The 13,552-nt window shown below is 40.1% G+C and overlaps 1 protein-coding gene across 2 annotated transcripts in view; it reads left to right on the forward strand.

Moving 5' to 3' along the window:
* Chchd3 (coiled-coil-helix-coiled-coil-helix domain containing 3) overlaps positions 1-11,447 on the forward strand; it is a 286,903-nt gene extending 275,456 nt beyond the window's left edge. For both annotated transcript variants that reach the window (XM_010611731.1, XM_010611732.1), the window contains 2 exons: positions 885-1,020; positions 11,188-11,447. In XM_010611731.1, coding sequence (XP_010610033.1) covers positions 885-1,020; positions 11,188-11,211 — 160 coding nt within the window. In that variant the 3' untranslated portion in view covers positions 11,212-11,447. The remainder of the gene's footprint in view (positions 1-884; positions 1,021-11,187) is intronic.
* The last annotated feature ends 2,105 nt before the right edge of the window (positions 11,448-13,552 follow it).

Raw genomic sequence — 13,552 nt, forward strand, 5'->3', positions numbered from 1 at the left:
CACCCTAAAAGGAATGATAGACTTGACTGGGACGGGGGTGGGGACAGTGAAAACTGCAGTAGGTTACACTTGAGCTAAGTATTGAAAGTAAATAAGTGTTTTCTTGATATTTAGGTGTGGGTGGAGTTTGGGGGCAGAATATCTCCAAAATCAAGAGCAACATGAGCACAGATGTGAGGAGAGATGTGTGAGCTGATTCTGACTGTGACATGTGTAGGCTGCAGCAGTGTTCAGGCTAGAATGGAGGCTAAAGGGAAGGCAGGAACCTGATTAGGAAGAAATGTGCCTATTGCCCTGTATTCTGTTTAAGAAGCAGTATGAAAGGTAGTGGTTTGGATTTATGTAGTAGAAAGAACCCTCTGGAAGACATGTGGAACAGGAGTAAAGGGTGAAAGCCAAGAGACAGAGACCAGTTTGGAGGTTTTCACTTGAATGCAGGACAAAAGTAACTTGGAATTAGTGATTAAAGAGGAGGAGGAACAAACCGTGGGCATCTCCAGCATTGTGACCTGCCAGATGTGGGAATGGGAGAGAAGGGGAGAGAGAAGTCAGGGCTCTCTGATTTCTGCCCTAGGGCTCCAGGATGCAAAGCCTGACACCATGCATAGGGTTTGGATTTTGGTTTAGCAAAGGAGGTTATAGTATCCAGGGTAATATATAATAGTATCAGTTAGTGGGGCTTATTTCCTAAAATTTATTTACTCTACACATTTTTTATCATGGGAAAAATTTTGTATATATTTCTTTAATATGTGAAGAAATTTGTTTCATTAAATATTTTCTTGAATTTGTAGTACTTTTATTTAACATTTTATATATTCTCCTTGGCATTTCTATTCTGAATGAAGACCATTTGTCTCAGCAGACCCTATTTTTGTTTTCAGGCGGTATGAGTATCATCCAGTCTGTGCTGATTTGCAGGCCAGAATCCTCCAGTGTTACCGTGAGAACACCCACCAGACCCTCAGCTGCTCCGCCCTGGCTAACCAGTACATGCACTGTGTCAATCATGCGAAACAGGTGAGTGTGTGAGCTGAGCTACCTGGGGCACCAGAAGAGTAGAGATAGAAAGCCCAGTACTCTGGGGCAGGTGTAAGGATTTGTATGTGTAGAGAAGCCTTATAAAGTCAGCACCCTCCTCAGTAAGAATTACTATAATGAGTTGGTTACTTCTTAATGTCCATCCAGATCACTGTAAGAGAGTCTGGATTCTTCTTTTTTCAACACATTCACTTATAGAGGAGAACCTTCTGTTAAAATTATACTTTTATAATTTGCTCTGAACCTTTTATCTGCTAGTAATTGTATCCCCAAGGTCATTTCCTTATATTCCTAGACCAGAATTCAAAACCAGCAAAAGGGAAGGATCTAAATTAAGTGTCAAGCAGCTCTGGGGTCATAAGCAGTAGATAGTTCCTAGTCAGTCCTTCTAGCAGTTTGGTAGAAACTGCACAGTTGAGCTGGGAAAAGAGATGAGAGGTAGAATTTTTTAAAGAATTTCCCTTGTTTTCATATATGTCTTTTGACCATTCAAATCAGAACAATATAATATTCATAGAACATGTGTTTTATCTTATTTATGTACTGTAGAAAGCTAATGATAACCTTAAAGCCAATTAACAGTTCTAACAGGTTTAATTGCCTGTTATTTAACTACTTAAACTATTGGGTGGAGGTGGTTCTGAGAAACAGAAATTGTTAGAAACTATGGTTCTTTCTGCTGACAAACTCCCTAGAGTTGACCTTCTAACCCAACTGAATCTAGTGTTTGAGTTACACAGCATGTCTTTCTGTAGTCCAGTTCACTATAGTTATAATAATGCTACTTCCTGCAAATTTCTCACACTCAATAAATATCTGATGAGAGAGTTGATATTGTTGGATAGCTGGAAAACAGCAGTAACACTAGTGGAAAACATATCCTTAAGATTAAAAGCTGTCTTGTCTTTAAAACCCTGGTGGCTTCTAGCTTTTTTCTGTCTCTTGATTGTAGCAGCACTTGGATAACTCATGAGTATATGCCAAAGATTTTTTTCTTTAAAGGTCTTTGGGAGATGCTGTGTTGCTAATGTTAAATTAGAACATTTTATTTATCGAAAATAGCTTCTGACATGCCCTTAACTAGGCTCAAACCTTCAATACCAGTGCTATCTGAAACATTTGGTTCTTTCAGATTGACATGAGTTTTTCTAAATTGATAATAGTGCCTTATTGACTACTCTACAGGGTAGTCGGTGGAAAGAATGGCTGTGACAAAGTGCTTGTTTCACCACTGGTATCGCATATACATGCCTCTTTCCACAGTGCATGTGTGACATTGCTGAAAGGACAACTGCAGAGGCATTTGGAGCACTGACTCCAACCTAGGTTGTGTTGAATCATCTACACCTAGTCCCATGAGATGAATGGTACATGTTTAGGGAATATAACAAAATTAGTGTGTGACAAATACAAATATGCCACAATAGAATTAGAACCTGGCAGATCTGAATTATATCCAAACCCTGTCTTTTACTAGTTCTGAGACCTTGAGACTTGATTGCTTGTGAATTGGGGTAATCTTGTGAGTATTACATTTATACAAAGTACTAATAAATCTTACTTTTCCCTTTCCTCATTTGTATTATTTCGTAGTGAAACAAGGCAGATCATTCCGAAGCATTGCATTAGTACTAATAATTCCAAAAGAGACCCTCTGTCTTCCTTCGTACTCTTCAGTCTGCTGTATCATTTAGTATTATTTATATCTAGTACGTTTGTTTCCACAGCTTTTATATTCAGTTACTAGGAAGCTATAAGGTAATAGTAAAAAGATAGAAGTTCACAAAACATTTATTCTAAGGTGGGCGGCATTGAAACAGAAAAAAAACCAAGAAACACCACCACTTACATTTCTGCAGTACTTAACATTTCAAGGTCATTTCACATCTGTTCTTTTTTTTATGACAACTTGAGACGTAAATAGAGATGGTTTTATTTCACCATTTTATAGTTGAGAGCACTGAAACCAGGGAAGTCATGATGGTAAATTTAACAACTAGACCAAATGTACCTTGCCATAAAAACAAAACAAAACTTTTGTTTTGCTTTTATAATAAAGTGGTATTTGGTTTTTGAACAAGAACAGAATCAAATTTAATGGTTAGGTTCAGTGTTGACCTTATGGGAAAGTTTGATTTATTTCTCGTCCAGTGCAGTTTGCACCCAGAATCATGAAAAGAATTAAATTCGTGAACCGAGGTACCACTGAGCTGCTTTTCCTGTGATATTAGTTTGACCTTTTGCTCCTTGTGAAGTTTGTCCAATCTCACAACCCCGTTCTGCCCCTTTGTTAGTAGAGATGTTGGCAGTATGTGTAATCTTTACTGTTGCAGCATTTCCCGATAGGCTACGTTAGATCCAGAGTACAGACCAGACATGTCCACATGACAACAACCCATTAGGTCTCGTTGTCCATTTCCTACATATACAGAGTTTCCCCTATGGAATAATTCCAGGAGCCAAATCACTCCACTTTTAAATTACTCATAAGCCTGGGCTTTCATAAGTTCCCTTGGGCACTGTTGTAGAGACTAATAGATTTTACTGGTAGGAAATTTTCCGGATGTTCCTTAGCTTTACTTTTCTTTTCTTCTTAGTCATCTACTTATTCACATCAATCTTAAGCTATTCTTAAACAATTTGTCATGGATTGACATGAGACATTTTGACTATTATTTCTAGTATATTAAGTTATGTGTTCTTCATCAGGATAAAGGATATTAAATTGCTTTAATTATCATTTCTAAAACTTAAAAGCTACTGGATAGCTGTATGAGATACAGCATTTAGAAATGAAGAGCAGCAATTGACAGACTTCTGTGTCTCTTTTATCTCATATCTTCTTAGCCTCATAATTCTCTTAGTTCCCCAAGACTGAATTACTTCTTCTTACCCTTCAAGCCTGGTTCTTGTTCCATCTCACTACACTCGCCTTACATGGGACCGTGGAAAGAAAGGAGCAAGGAAAGCCTATAATATTTGTCAGTTAGTGAACCAAAATGTGCTCCAATGGACGGTATAGAGTGAGTTAGCTTCCAGATCTCTTATTGCTGCTCACTAGAAAATAGGGTTGTTGGGAAAAGCTTTTGCTGGCACCCTAATCTAATTATGGTGTCTAGAGTTTCAGTTTCTTTTTTGATGAACTGAGGGTTTGAAGTAGAGAACCCATGAGTGCCTTTCCGGAGCTGTGTTATTTTAGAACTGACTCTACTTTCAGGTGAGAGGAAGAGGTAGGGCATAAGCACATGTGTCCATGGGCACATTGAAGTATTGTGGCCCCTTCAATACAAGCAGCGTCCCTACATATGAGACCTCCAGATTTTTGTGAGTTTGCCTCTTACATTTTGCTGTTAACCTTAAACTTGTAAAGATAAGCTGCACTTGTGGTTGGTCTGTCTGCTGCCTGGCTTCCCACAGCAACATATCCTTCCCTTGAGTTCACACTCCTGACAGCCCTGGAGAAGACAAGACTGCAGAATAAACAGGGAGGTAATAGAGAGAGTCTGTCAGTTTCTCAACATCAGTAAAATGTAGAATATTTATCGCAGTGCTGCCTGTCAGAATGTAGATTTCTGGCTATTAAAGTGCATTAGAAAAATGCAGGTACCTTGGCCAGCCCAGGCTCATGCTGTACTGAGATGCCTCTTACCCTGTGAAGTATGGACCATGAGAGGTAAGGGATTTGGGAGATGGAGCAGGAAGCCAGGATCAAAAGAACCTATTGACACTATGAAATAGGAAGAAAAGGGCTAAAGGTGTAGGGAAAGTGGGAAGGGTAGGAAAAATGTAATGACGGAAAAAAATATATGAGAAAATGAAAAAATGGAAATAAAGTATTTGTAAATGGGGAGGGGAGGAGGAGGTAAAGGAAGGACAGGGACAAGGGGAAAAATGAGAACCAAGACCTGTCATGTAAAGGTACAAGATCCTAATGATGAATGTAACTGTACTGTATACCTAAAATGTAGCAATAAACTCAATGAGAGAGAAAAAAAAATAATAATAATAACAGAACCAAGGACATACTAGGACCAGAAGCAAGGGCTAGCCCAGGAGATTCCAAGAGGCAGTGCTGGGCCTGAAGTCTGATGATGGGCAGTGAAGAGTTCATAAATGATAGCAGAGTTTTATATCAGTGAGTAGGCAGTGGATCAACCCAAGCAGTCAACCCAGCTCAAGGAAGGACAGAACTAAGGACATTTTGTGAGTTGCCTCCCCACCCGACCCCAACACCTTGGATCTTTGCTTCCTGTTGACCTCCTTAGGGATATTAGAAAACAGCAACTCAGTTATATTAAAAAATGTGGAGTCAGACCTTGGTAAATGTGGCTAGATCTCAGTGTGACATTAATTCATCACAAGGCCAGTGGACCCACCCAGTCTTCTCATTTCTAAAATATAAATGGCATCTCAGTACATGGTTTACATATTGGTACATATGGAGGGATTTGCCCTGGCAAATTTCAGTCGTCCTTCTTAATGACAGTATATTTTATCTCCCCTATAAGTTGGATTTGTGTTTTACCAGGGCTCAGATATTTTCTTTATTATTTTGAGTGTGAAGAGGACCTGAAAACAGAGTAGTATCTAGAATAGGTTTCTGTTTTACGATTGTCTCTTCTGAACTCTGCATGACATGTAAATGATTTAATAGACCAGGCTGTGGGATCTGGAAGCACTTTACAGGTCATATAACCAGCATCAGTGATTTTCTTTGTACACTTAGCACCCAGAGTGTGACTCCTAGATGTGACATAGCCTGCTCTGGATTCTAAACCTGGGGTCTTTTTCTATAAAATCAGATCCTGAATATGGGTGCATGTCAGAATCACATGGATTTGGAGATGGGACTTGGACCCCTAAACTGTCATCACACTTCCTTGGAGACGCTGAGAAGCTTAACTATAGAGCCCATTGGCTGGGATTGCACTGGGATCTTTAGCCTTTCAGAAGCCCAGCTGTGTGTGTGTTCTTCCTCTTCTGGGAGATGAGGAGTTATCATTGTCTACCCATCCAAGATGTCTGATCACACCAACTCTAGGAATTCATCCTCAGGCTTGAGAACACCTGGAAGATGGCATGAGAAGAGAACAGGAGCTCCTGAAAAAGGAGTCCTCTTCTCCCCTCCTCTTACTCCCACTGAAACTGAAGGTGATCCTGGGAGACGACCCATCCCTGCTGTTCTTGGGCAAGAGCTAGCATCCCCTGGGTAGTTCACAGTTGTGACCAGAACCTCCCACAGCTTTGCTGTTTTTAGGCACCCTGCTCTTCATTGAGGGAAGGAGTTCTGATGTATGTGCCCCCTACCTTCAAACAACACAAAGAAAAATCCACGTTAATCTGGGAAGAGCCTCTGAAGCATATTTGTATTGTGTTTGAAGCCTTCTTTATCATCATCACCTGATGATATTTATTAATCTCCCAGCTGGGCTGCACTACACGGAATAACACATGGGTTTTTCATAATAGATTTCCCATCCTTCAGGGGAGCGTCCCTTGGAACTTGGAGACACATCAAAGCAAACTAAATTCCAGACTTTAAATGTGTTACCCCAGCCTCTTCCATCATAAAAATTATTTTCTAAACTACTTTCTGAGAGAAATAGTTTGCTTTATGACATTTTCTATTTTTTTAATCTGAGGCTAAAAGAAGAAACATTACCAGGTAATACATTTTTCATTTTTCTTAATAGGTATTTCTTTTCTAGTGCTCATTCTTCAAGGGTTTGAACTGAAATATTGGTGTTTTGTCTATTACTGTGTTGAGTTGTGTAAACAGTTAATTACTTATAGCTATGTAGAGCATTTGTCCTAGAGATATAAAAACAAGATCCAAGCAGACAAAAGTTAACTTGTGTTTCCTCCAAAGCAAGAAAAACAAAAAACAGACCTGACTTGGGAGAACAAACAGACAGACACTGAGGACAAAATAAGTTAGCTAATCAGATTTTTCAGGTTGTGAGGAGTGGCGCTCAGTGCACAGGCAAGCCTGGCTTTGTGCCTCTTGTAAATTGAATTTATAGATTACTTTTCCCTCTTATCTTACAATTGCCTCATTCTATCTTTTTTCCTTATCACAGCTCCACTCTCTTCTAACCCCTACTTTTCCTGTCCCGGTTTACTGAAAACTGAAGTACCAGGTCCGTGTCCGACTTGGGACACTCTCTCATGTTCGCTTACCCGTTATGTGTGTATAGATGTTCCTGCATCTGTGCAAGCCTGATTGGGTTTGAAATCTTGGGGAGATGCTAAGTAAGATCATCCAGGGAGAAGCACCAAGTGATACCTTTAAAAAAGAAAAACTAGTCTCTTTGTTCAGATTGCATAGCAATCCCGGGTTACCATAATTTCCCTTAAATATACTGAGACATCCAGTAGCTGGCATCTTGTGAAGACAGTTCCTGCAAGAAACTGCAATTCAGAAATCAGGTGGCAGGATTACTGTGTAACAAAAATATTTGAGGAAAGCACTTAGAATCATTTTAATAAAAGTGGAAATGACATACCACCTCAAGTCTCCAAGGGACACTGTCCATGTTTGACAGTGTGAGCTGCCAATTGTTCCTCAGTGGTAGGAACTAGAAAGAGACTTGGGAAAAGAGTAATGTTAAAGCTTGAACTCTTACCTCCTTGGCTGGGGATTTAGCTCAGTGGTTCTGGTGCCTGCTTTGCAAGTAAGCACAAGGACCCAAGTTCAATCCCTGGTACCAAGAAAAAAAACAAACAAAACATGAACTCTTACCTTCTTTTGATAATTTGCCTAGTGTTCACAAAAAGTTTCTGCAGGCTCAAATATGTGAATAATGAGCAAAAAGCAAGGAATCTCTTTATGTGTCTTAAGTGTTAGCAGTTCCTTAAATGAAGGAAGCAATTTTATAACTTGCAAAGCTTCTCCCTTGTTTTTTCAGGAATTTCTTATGTTAATTTATGAAGTGTTAAATTTATGCAGTGTTGAAATTCAACCTCTACTTACAGAACCAATCCAGAGACTATGGAAGAGCCTACAAGGTGGAACCCAAGACCCTAATGGGTCTGAGCAGGTTTTACTGCATAGCTACAATGGAATAATAACACAGAGAGTATTACCAGTTTATTCATCTTCTTAAAAATTCAACTCTTTACCTTGTTTTTGTTAATGTCTTTGACATCAGTGAGGAACTTTTGTACTACCTCTGCCACCCTTTGGTGACAGCAGTGCATTTCAACATCACGTTTGTAGACCAGCTGTGGAGCTTTCTTGTGGTCTCTTAAGTCTCCAAGGAGTCACATACAAGTCCAATGAACCTCTGCACTATCTTTGAGAATTTGGATTTTGATACTTGTAGCACGATATATGGGGAATGTGATTAGAAGGGTTATGTGTTTTATATTTGTCTACTTATGTTCTAGTGGTGTCTTTACGTAAGACTGGCTTGACCCAGCCTGGCTAGGGCCAGCTTGGACTATCTCCAAGAGAGCATAACATGTTAGTATTATATCATTTGTCTGAAAAAGTACCTATATCTATTTAGAGAGAAAAGAATGGTTAAAAAATTTCTAAACTCTCCCAAAGCCCTTTAAATACTGCTTTAATTATGCAATAGTAGCTGCAGATTATTTTAAAACATTTGAAAAGAGGCACATTGTCACATGGCTACCCTTACAATCTTAGGACCTGAAATTATAGGAAGAGATAAGGCGTGCACTCTTGTCCAGGCAGACGCCAGCTTAATGTTCACATCAATGTGTTCAAGAACAAAGTAAATCTGTAGCCCCTAAATGCACACTGATCAAACAGCTTCACTCATAAGTAGGCCACTTTCTTCAGTGACTACCTTTAGAAGGGCCCAGTACAGGTCTGTTTTCTTCTGGCTTCCATTTTGAATTTAATACAGCGTGTCAGGGTGAGGTTGTCTGTACATCAGGAACTTACAGAGCACCCATCTGTGTAATTGCAGAAACTTCCACTTAGATCAAGTCACAAGGGGGTGAGCACAGATGAGATGCTGTTACACTGCCAGAAGGTGTCTGAGTCTTGCATGGTAGCTGCTCAGTATTTTATTTTCCCAACCAACACAGAGCTCTTTTGATGATGGGCTTGAGAGATACCTCACATTCTGGTGTGTGTTCTGTAGAGCACCCCAGCCAGATCCTTCTACTTCTACTTTGTCTTTCCTGTTTCCTCTGGACACATCTAACTTTTTAAACTTATTTCCTGTTTGACTAAATCATCTTTTCTTTCTGCTTCTCTGTGTGGTCTCTCTAGCTAGTTTGTCTGTTTTTAAATCTATCCTTTGATGCATTATAGATCAAATACCTAGAAAGCTATAATCAGAAACAATTTAGAATAATCTGTAGGATAATTTGTCCACCTTTTGCTTCTGTGACCCAATGTACTCCTCCTTTTTGTCTTTCCATCCTGTCTTCTGCCCCTTTTCAATCTTTTTTTCTTTAGTTTTTACCTTAAATCTCCAGAGACCTTCGGATTCTCTTCCAAAGCCCACAGTTTATCAGACATTTCCATGTGGAATGTCTCGCAAACTGTCTAAATCACAAACTCAGGATTTAAGTTGTCTGTCTTTTTTCCTCTTTCTGGCTTCTCCCACTGACCACCTAGTTTCCAGATGACCCTTCTGCACACTGTCCCTGCCACCAAGGGTCTACCTGTATGGAAGATCTCACTTTCTTTTTCATCAGGTTTCTTTTTGTGGTTCAGTGTATGCCCTCTGGTTTCCAATCTGTCCCTTCCTGATCTTCCTGCCTCCAGACTCATCTGTTGGAGCCATTTGTACCAAGGATATCATCCTTATTTAACCTTCCTAGATGTCATTCTCCTATTCATAAGCACATTCCCAGGGCTGGGGATTTAGCTCAGCGGTTCCACCGCCTGCCTTGCAAGCACAAGGATCCGAGTTTGATCTCCGGTACCCAAAAAAAGCACATTCCCACATTTTTTTCGGTGGCCAGCAGAAAGCATCTCTGCCTGGCATCCATTCTGGACCTTTTGAACACTCTTTCCATAAATCCTGAGTACAAAGTCTCTCTTTCAGTGAGGCTTATCTCCCTCCTTGCCCTTTGGGAGTTGGGCTGATTCCTTCCTTTATATCTTTGCCCCTGTTTCCCATCTTTACCTCTCCCTGTCCTCTCCCCAGGTCTCTGTCTGTGGTGAAAGTGTATTTGAGAAGCCTTCCCCGATTGCTCCAGCTATAGAAGTCTGCCCTGTGTTAGGCAGAACCACCCTCTTTTGAATTGTTACCTCTTTCTGGATGTATCCACAAGAAACTGGAAACAAGGGAGAAAGGAAAGGCTACATTTTTCTCAGATATATTTTTGTTCCTTATGAATTTTTTTACATGTGCATTTACTACTTAAAATTAAGTTTTAATTTATATTTAGCACATAAATAAAAATCAGCAAATTATTACTCTGCATTATTCTTTAATTTCCCATAATGTGTGTGTTAATTTCCCATCATCTGAGCACAAAGAGCCCATAGGAGCACAGCTTGGAGCTGAGTGCCAGGGTGGCTAGAAGGTAAGAGCCAGAGGAAGGCATGAACCTGTGAACTAGAGTCAGCCTTGGGCCTCACCTACCCAGTTCCAGGGACTTTCAAAACTAAAGAGATAAAGATCAGTTTTTTCTTCTTAAAGATCTCGGAGAATAAAGGCTATAGAGTTGTAATCTGATAGTTAAAAATTCTTTGTATTTGCCACCCTCCATCCATAAGAATAACTACAATGAAAGTAGGGATGGTCTCTGCAATTCAGAAACAGGTTCTGGCACTGACTCATGTTCTTCAACTGACAGATTCTGCCTCAGAGCCCTTGGCTGTAATCCCTCCCTTCCCCACTTCCTTGGAAATAGTTCCCCTTTGTCACTGGGGCCATACTCCCAAATGCCCCTATAGTGAGGTGGCGTGCATGCTCCCACTCCCACCATCCAGGACATTCTTGTGGTGGGCTGGTAGGGAGAGGTCATTTGGAAATTATACCCGATACAACACCTAGTATTCATGAATGGTACAGTAGCGAGCATATGCCTTGTTTTATGTTTTTGAAGTTGATATTTGAAAAGCAATCTAAATCATCCTAAGTAGTTAACTGCCATCTCCCCCTGCCTTGTACCCATCTTTCTGGTAGTATAACATGCTTTTTATTACTCTTGCAGAGCGTGCTGGAGAAGGGAGGATAAAACCAACTTTAGAACATGCAAAACTTTGATTCCAGAAGTGGAACACTTTTTTTCGGAGTGAGAAAATAATGCACTTAAAAAAGAGAAGACCACTAAAAAGAAGCACCAGAAAATGAATTCAACAAAATCATATCATGCTTTGATCAACAAGTTTGAGAAGACAAGGTCTAGATCAGGAGGACACTGTTCTGTATCAGTAAACCCAATTTATGGAAAAATAAAAGAGAAGAGCAGTGCTCTCCACCTTTTTGTACTTTCTATTCCACTTCTACTGACCATATGATGTATCTTTTCACACCAGGCTCCACCTCTTGGTGACTTCATCTCTAACAAAGCTGGGAGCAGGTGAGGAGGCTGAGCTAATTGGAGTAGGGAGAGGAAGGAGCAGAAAAACACAGAGCTCAGGAAAAGTGCTGTGTGGAATCGCCTAGGCTCTGTCTTACTTGTTTCCTCTTTCTTCCTTTTCTTTGCCTAAGAACTATTTCATTTTCACTTGTGGTGGTCATGCAAGTAAGAGAAAAAGGAGAGAAAATGTTCCTCTTTTATTGGAATGATGTTTATGATTACAAATGAAATAAGACATTTTTATAAATATAAAAGCAACCTTGGTTTATGCAACCTCTAACATGAATACTGACAACTTGACTCACTATCAATAATAAATATATTTTCTGACAAAGACTGACTGGCATTGTAGCTCGGGCCTCAAACATTTTTTGGCTGGGGTAGGTGCATAAGGGAATTTAGCTGATTTATAGTGTTACTAATTTGCATTTGTGCCATAGCTTTCCTCTAAAAAGTGCTCTAGTACATGTGGCAGAGCCTGTGACAGGAAAGTGGCGCGTACAGCATGCCTCAGGTAGATGGAGTTCAGTAATGCTCACAAATTGCATGAAACTTCCTTTCTTTGGGATGATTTAAGTCCTCCTGCCTGGGGCAAGAAGCAAATTAGATAACCTTGGGTAAGCCCTTCTGACCCTGAGATGCTACAAAAATGTTTTAAAAATCAATACTTGAGCTTCACCTCTTTCTAATTTCATTGAAACATTGTAATTATAACTCTCCCCTTTCCTTGGATTTGAGTGAGGTGGAAGCTAAATGGGAAGGAGAGTCCGTCCTAGAAACAGAAGAAAATGCCAGTGCTCTGTAGTGTCATCTAAGATGTCTTTTGTCATGTCGAATTTTTACATTTATTATTTTGTTACAGAGAAATTTTAGCAAAATGATTAAGAGTACAGGCTCTGGAATAAAGTGTATCTGTACTCAGACCCAGACCTGACCTACTGCCTCCCTGCTATGGGACCTCCCCAAGTCACCTCCCTTACTGCACCTGTATTTCTTAAGGAACTAATAGAAGAACTTTGGCTTATGGTGCAGATTCAAAATGTAGAGCATACTTGGTCAGACCCAGGAAGTGTCATGGGACTTACAGAAGTCAGGACAGACTTGTGATGAGACAGTTTCACCCATGTAAATGGAGCTGGCCTCCAGTTCATGTCCCTGGGTTGACTCCATCGGAATGACATCTTCATGAACACATGGCAATACCCCTGTGGCTTTGATGGTGATTGAGTGACATGGCAGACCCTCCTTCCATAATTACTGAGCTGCTCTGAAATTACTGTTTAATTAAGTGGGTTATTTTGTTGTCTCAGAGTTTTGTTATTAGGTTTTTTGTGTTTTTTTTTCTTAACGGTGGAAAATATGCTGAGTTCATTTAAGTGTGAATGAAGAAGTCATTGATAACTCTAGCAGCACAGTTTGGCACTGTCAGGATGGCATCCAGGTAGCTGCCTGAGAGAAATAATAGGTACACAAAAACAAATGTTTACACGGTGACTTGTTACAGTGTTTACAAATCTACTAACTCACAAATTCCCTCCTGTACTGTTTTGTTTTGCAATTTAGAGCCAAGAACTTGGCATATCCCAGGTTGCCAGTCTTGCTGCTGGCAGAGAAATGCAGCGCTAAAGAATCAGGAATTTAAAGCTGGCTAAATCTATAGGACCAGGTGGTTTGTCAGGTCATCTCTCTTGCAGCACTGTGGCTATTAATTTACCATTTGGATACACACAGTGAGTGCAAGGGGGAAAGACAGCCCTTTGGGGGAAATCAAACGATGAGATGATGCATTTTTTTCCATCCCTTTGCAGACCAGCCCATTGATGGACTCCCTGCCCTGTACAGTGAACAGCTTGGAAAAAGTATTGCAGTTACAAAGTTCATGGAGTGATGGGTTCCAGTTAGTTTCTCCATGAAGTAAAACATACCTTGAACCACAGTAGTTTAGCTCAGGAAGCCAAAAAAGAGTAAAGAATCTTATGGACTATTGGGCAACCAA

The sequence above is a fragment of the Fukomys damarensis genome, unplaced genomic scaffold (genome assembly GCF_012274545.1).
Source record: "Fukomys damarensis isolate Sample0158 unplaced genomic scaffold, DMR_v1.0_HiC HiC_scaffold_4, whole genome shotgun sequence".
In the NCBI taxonomy this organism is placed as follows: domain Eukaryota; kingdom Metazoa; phylum Chordata; class Mammalia; order Rodentia; family Bathyergidae; genus Fukomys; species Fukomys damarensis.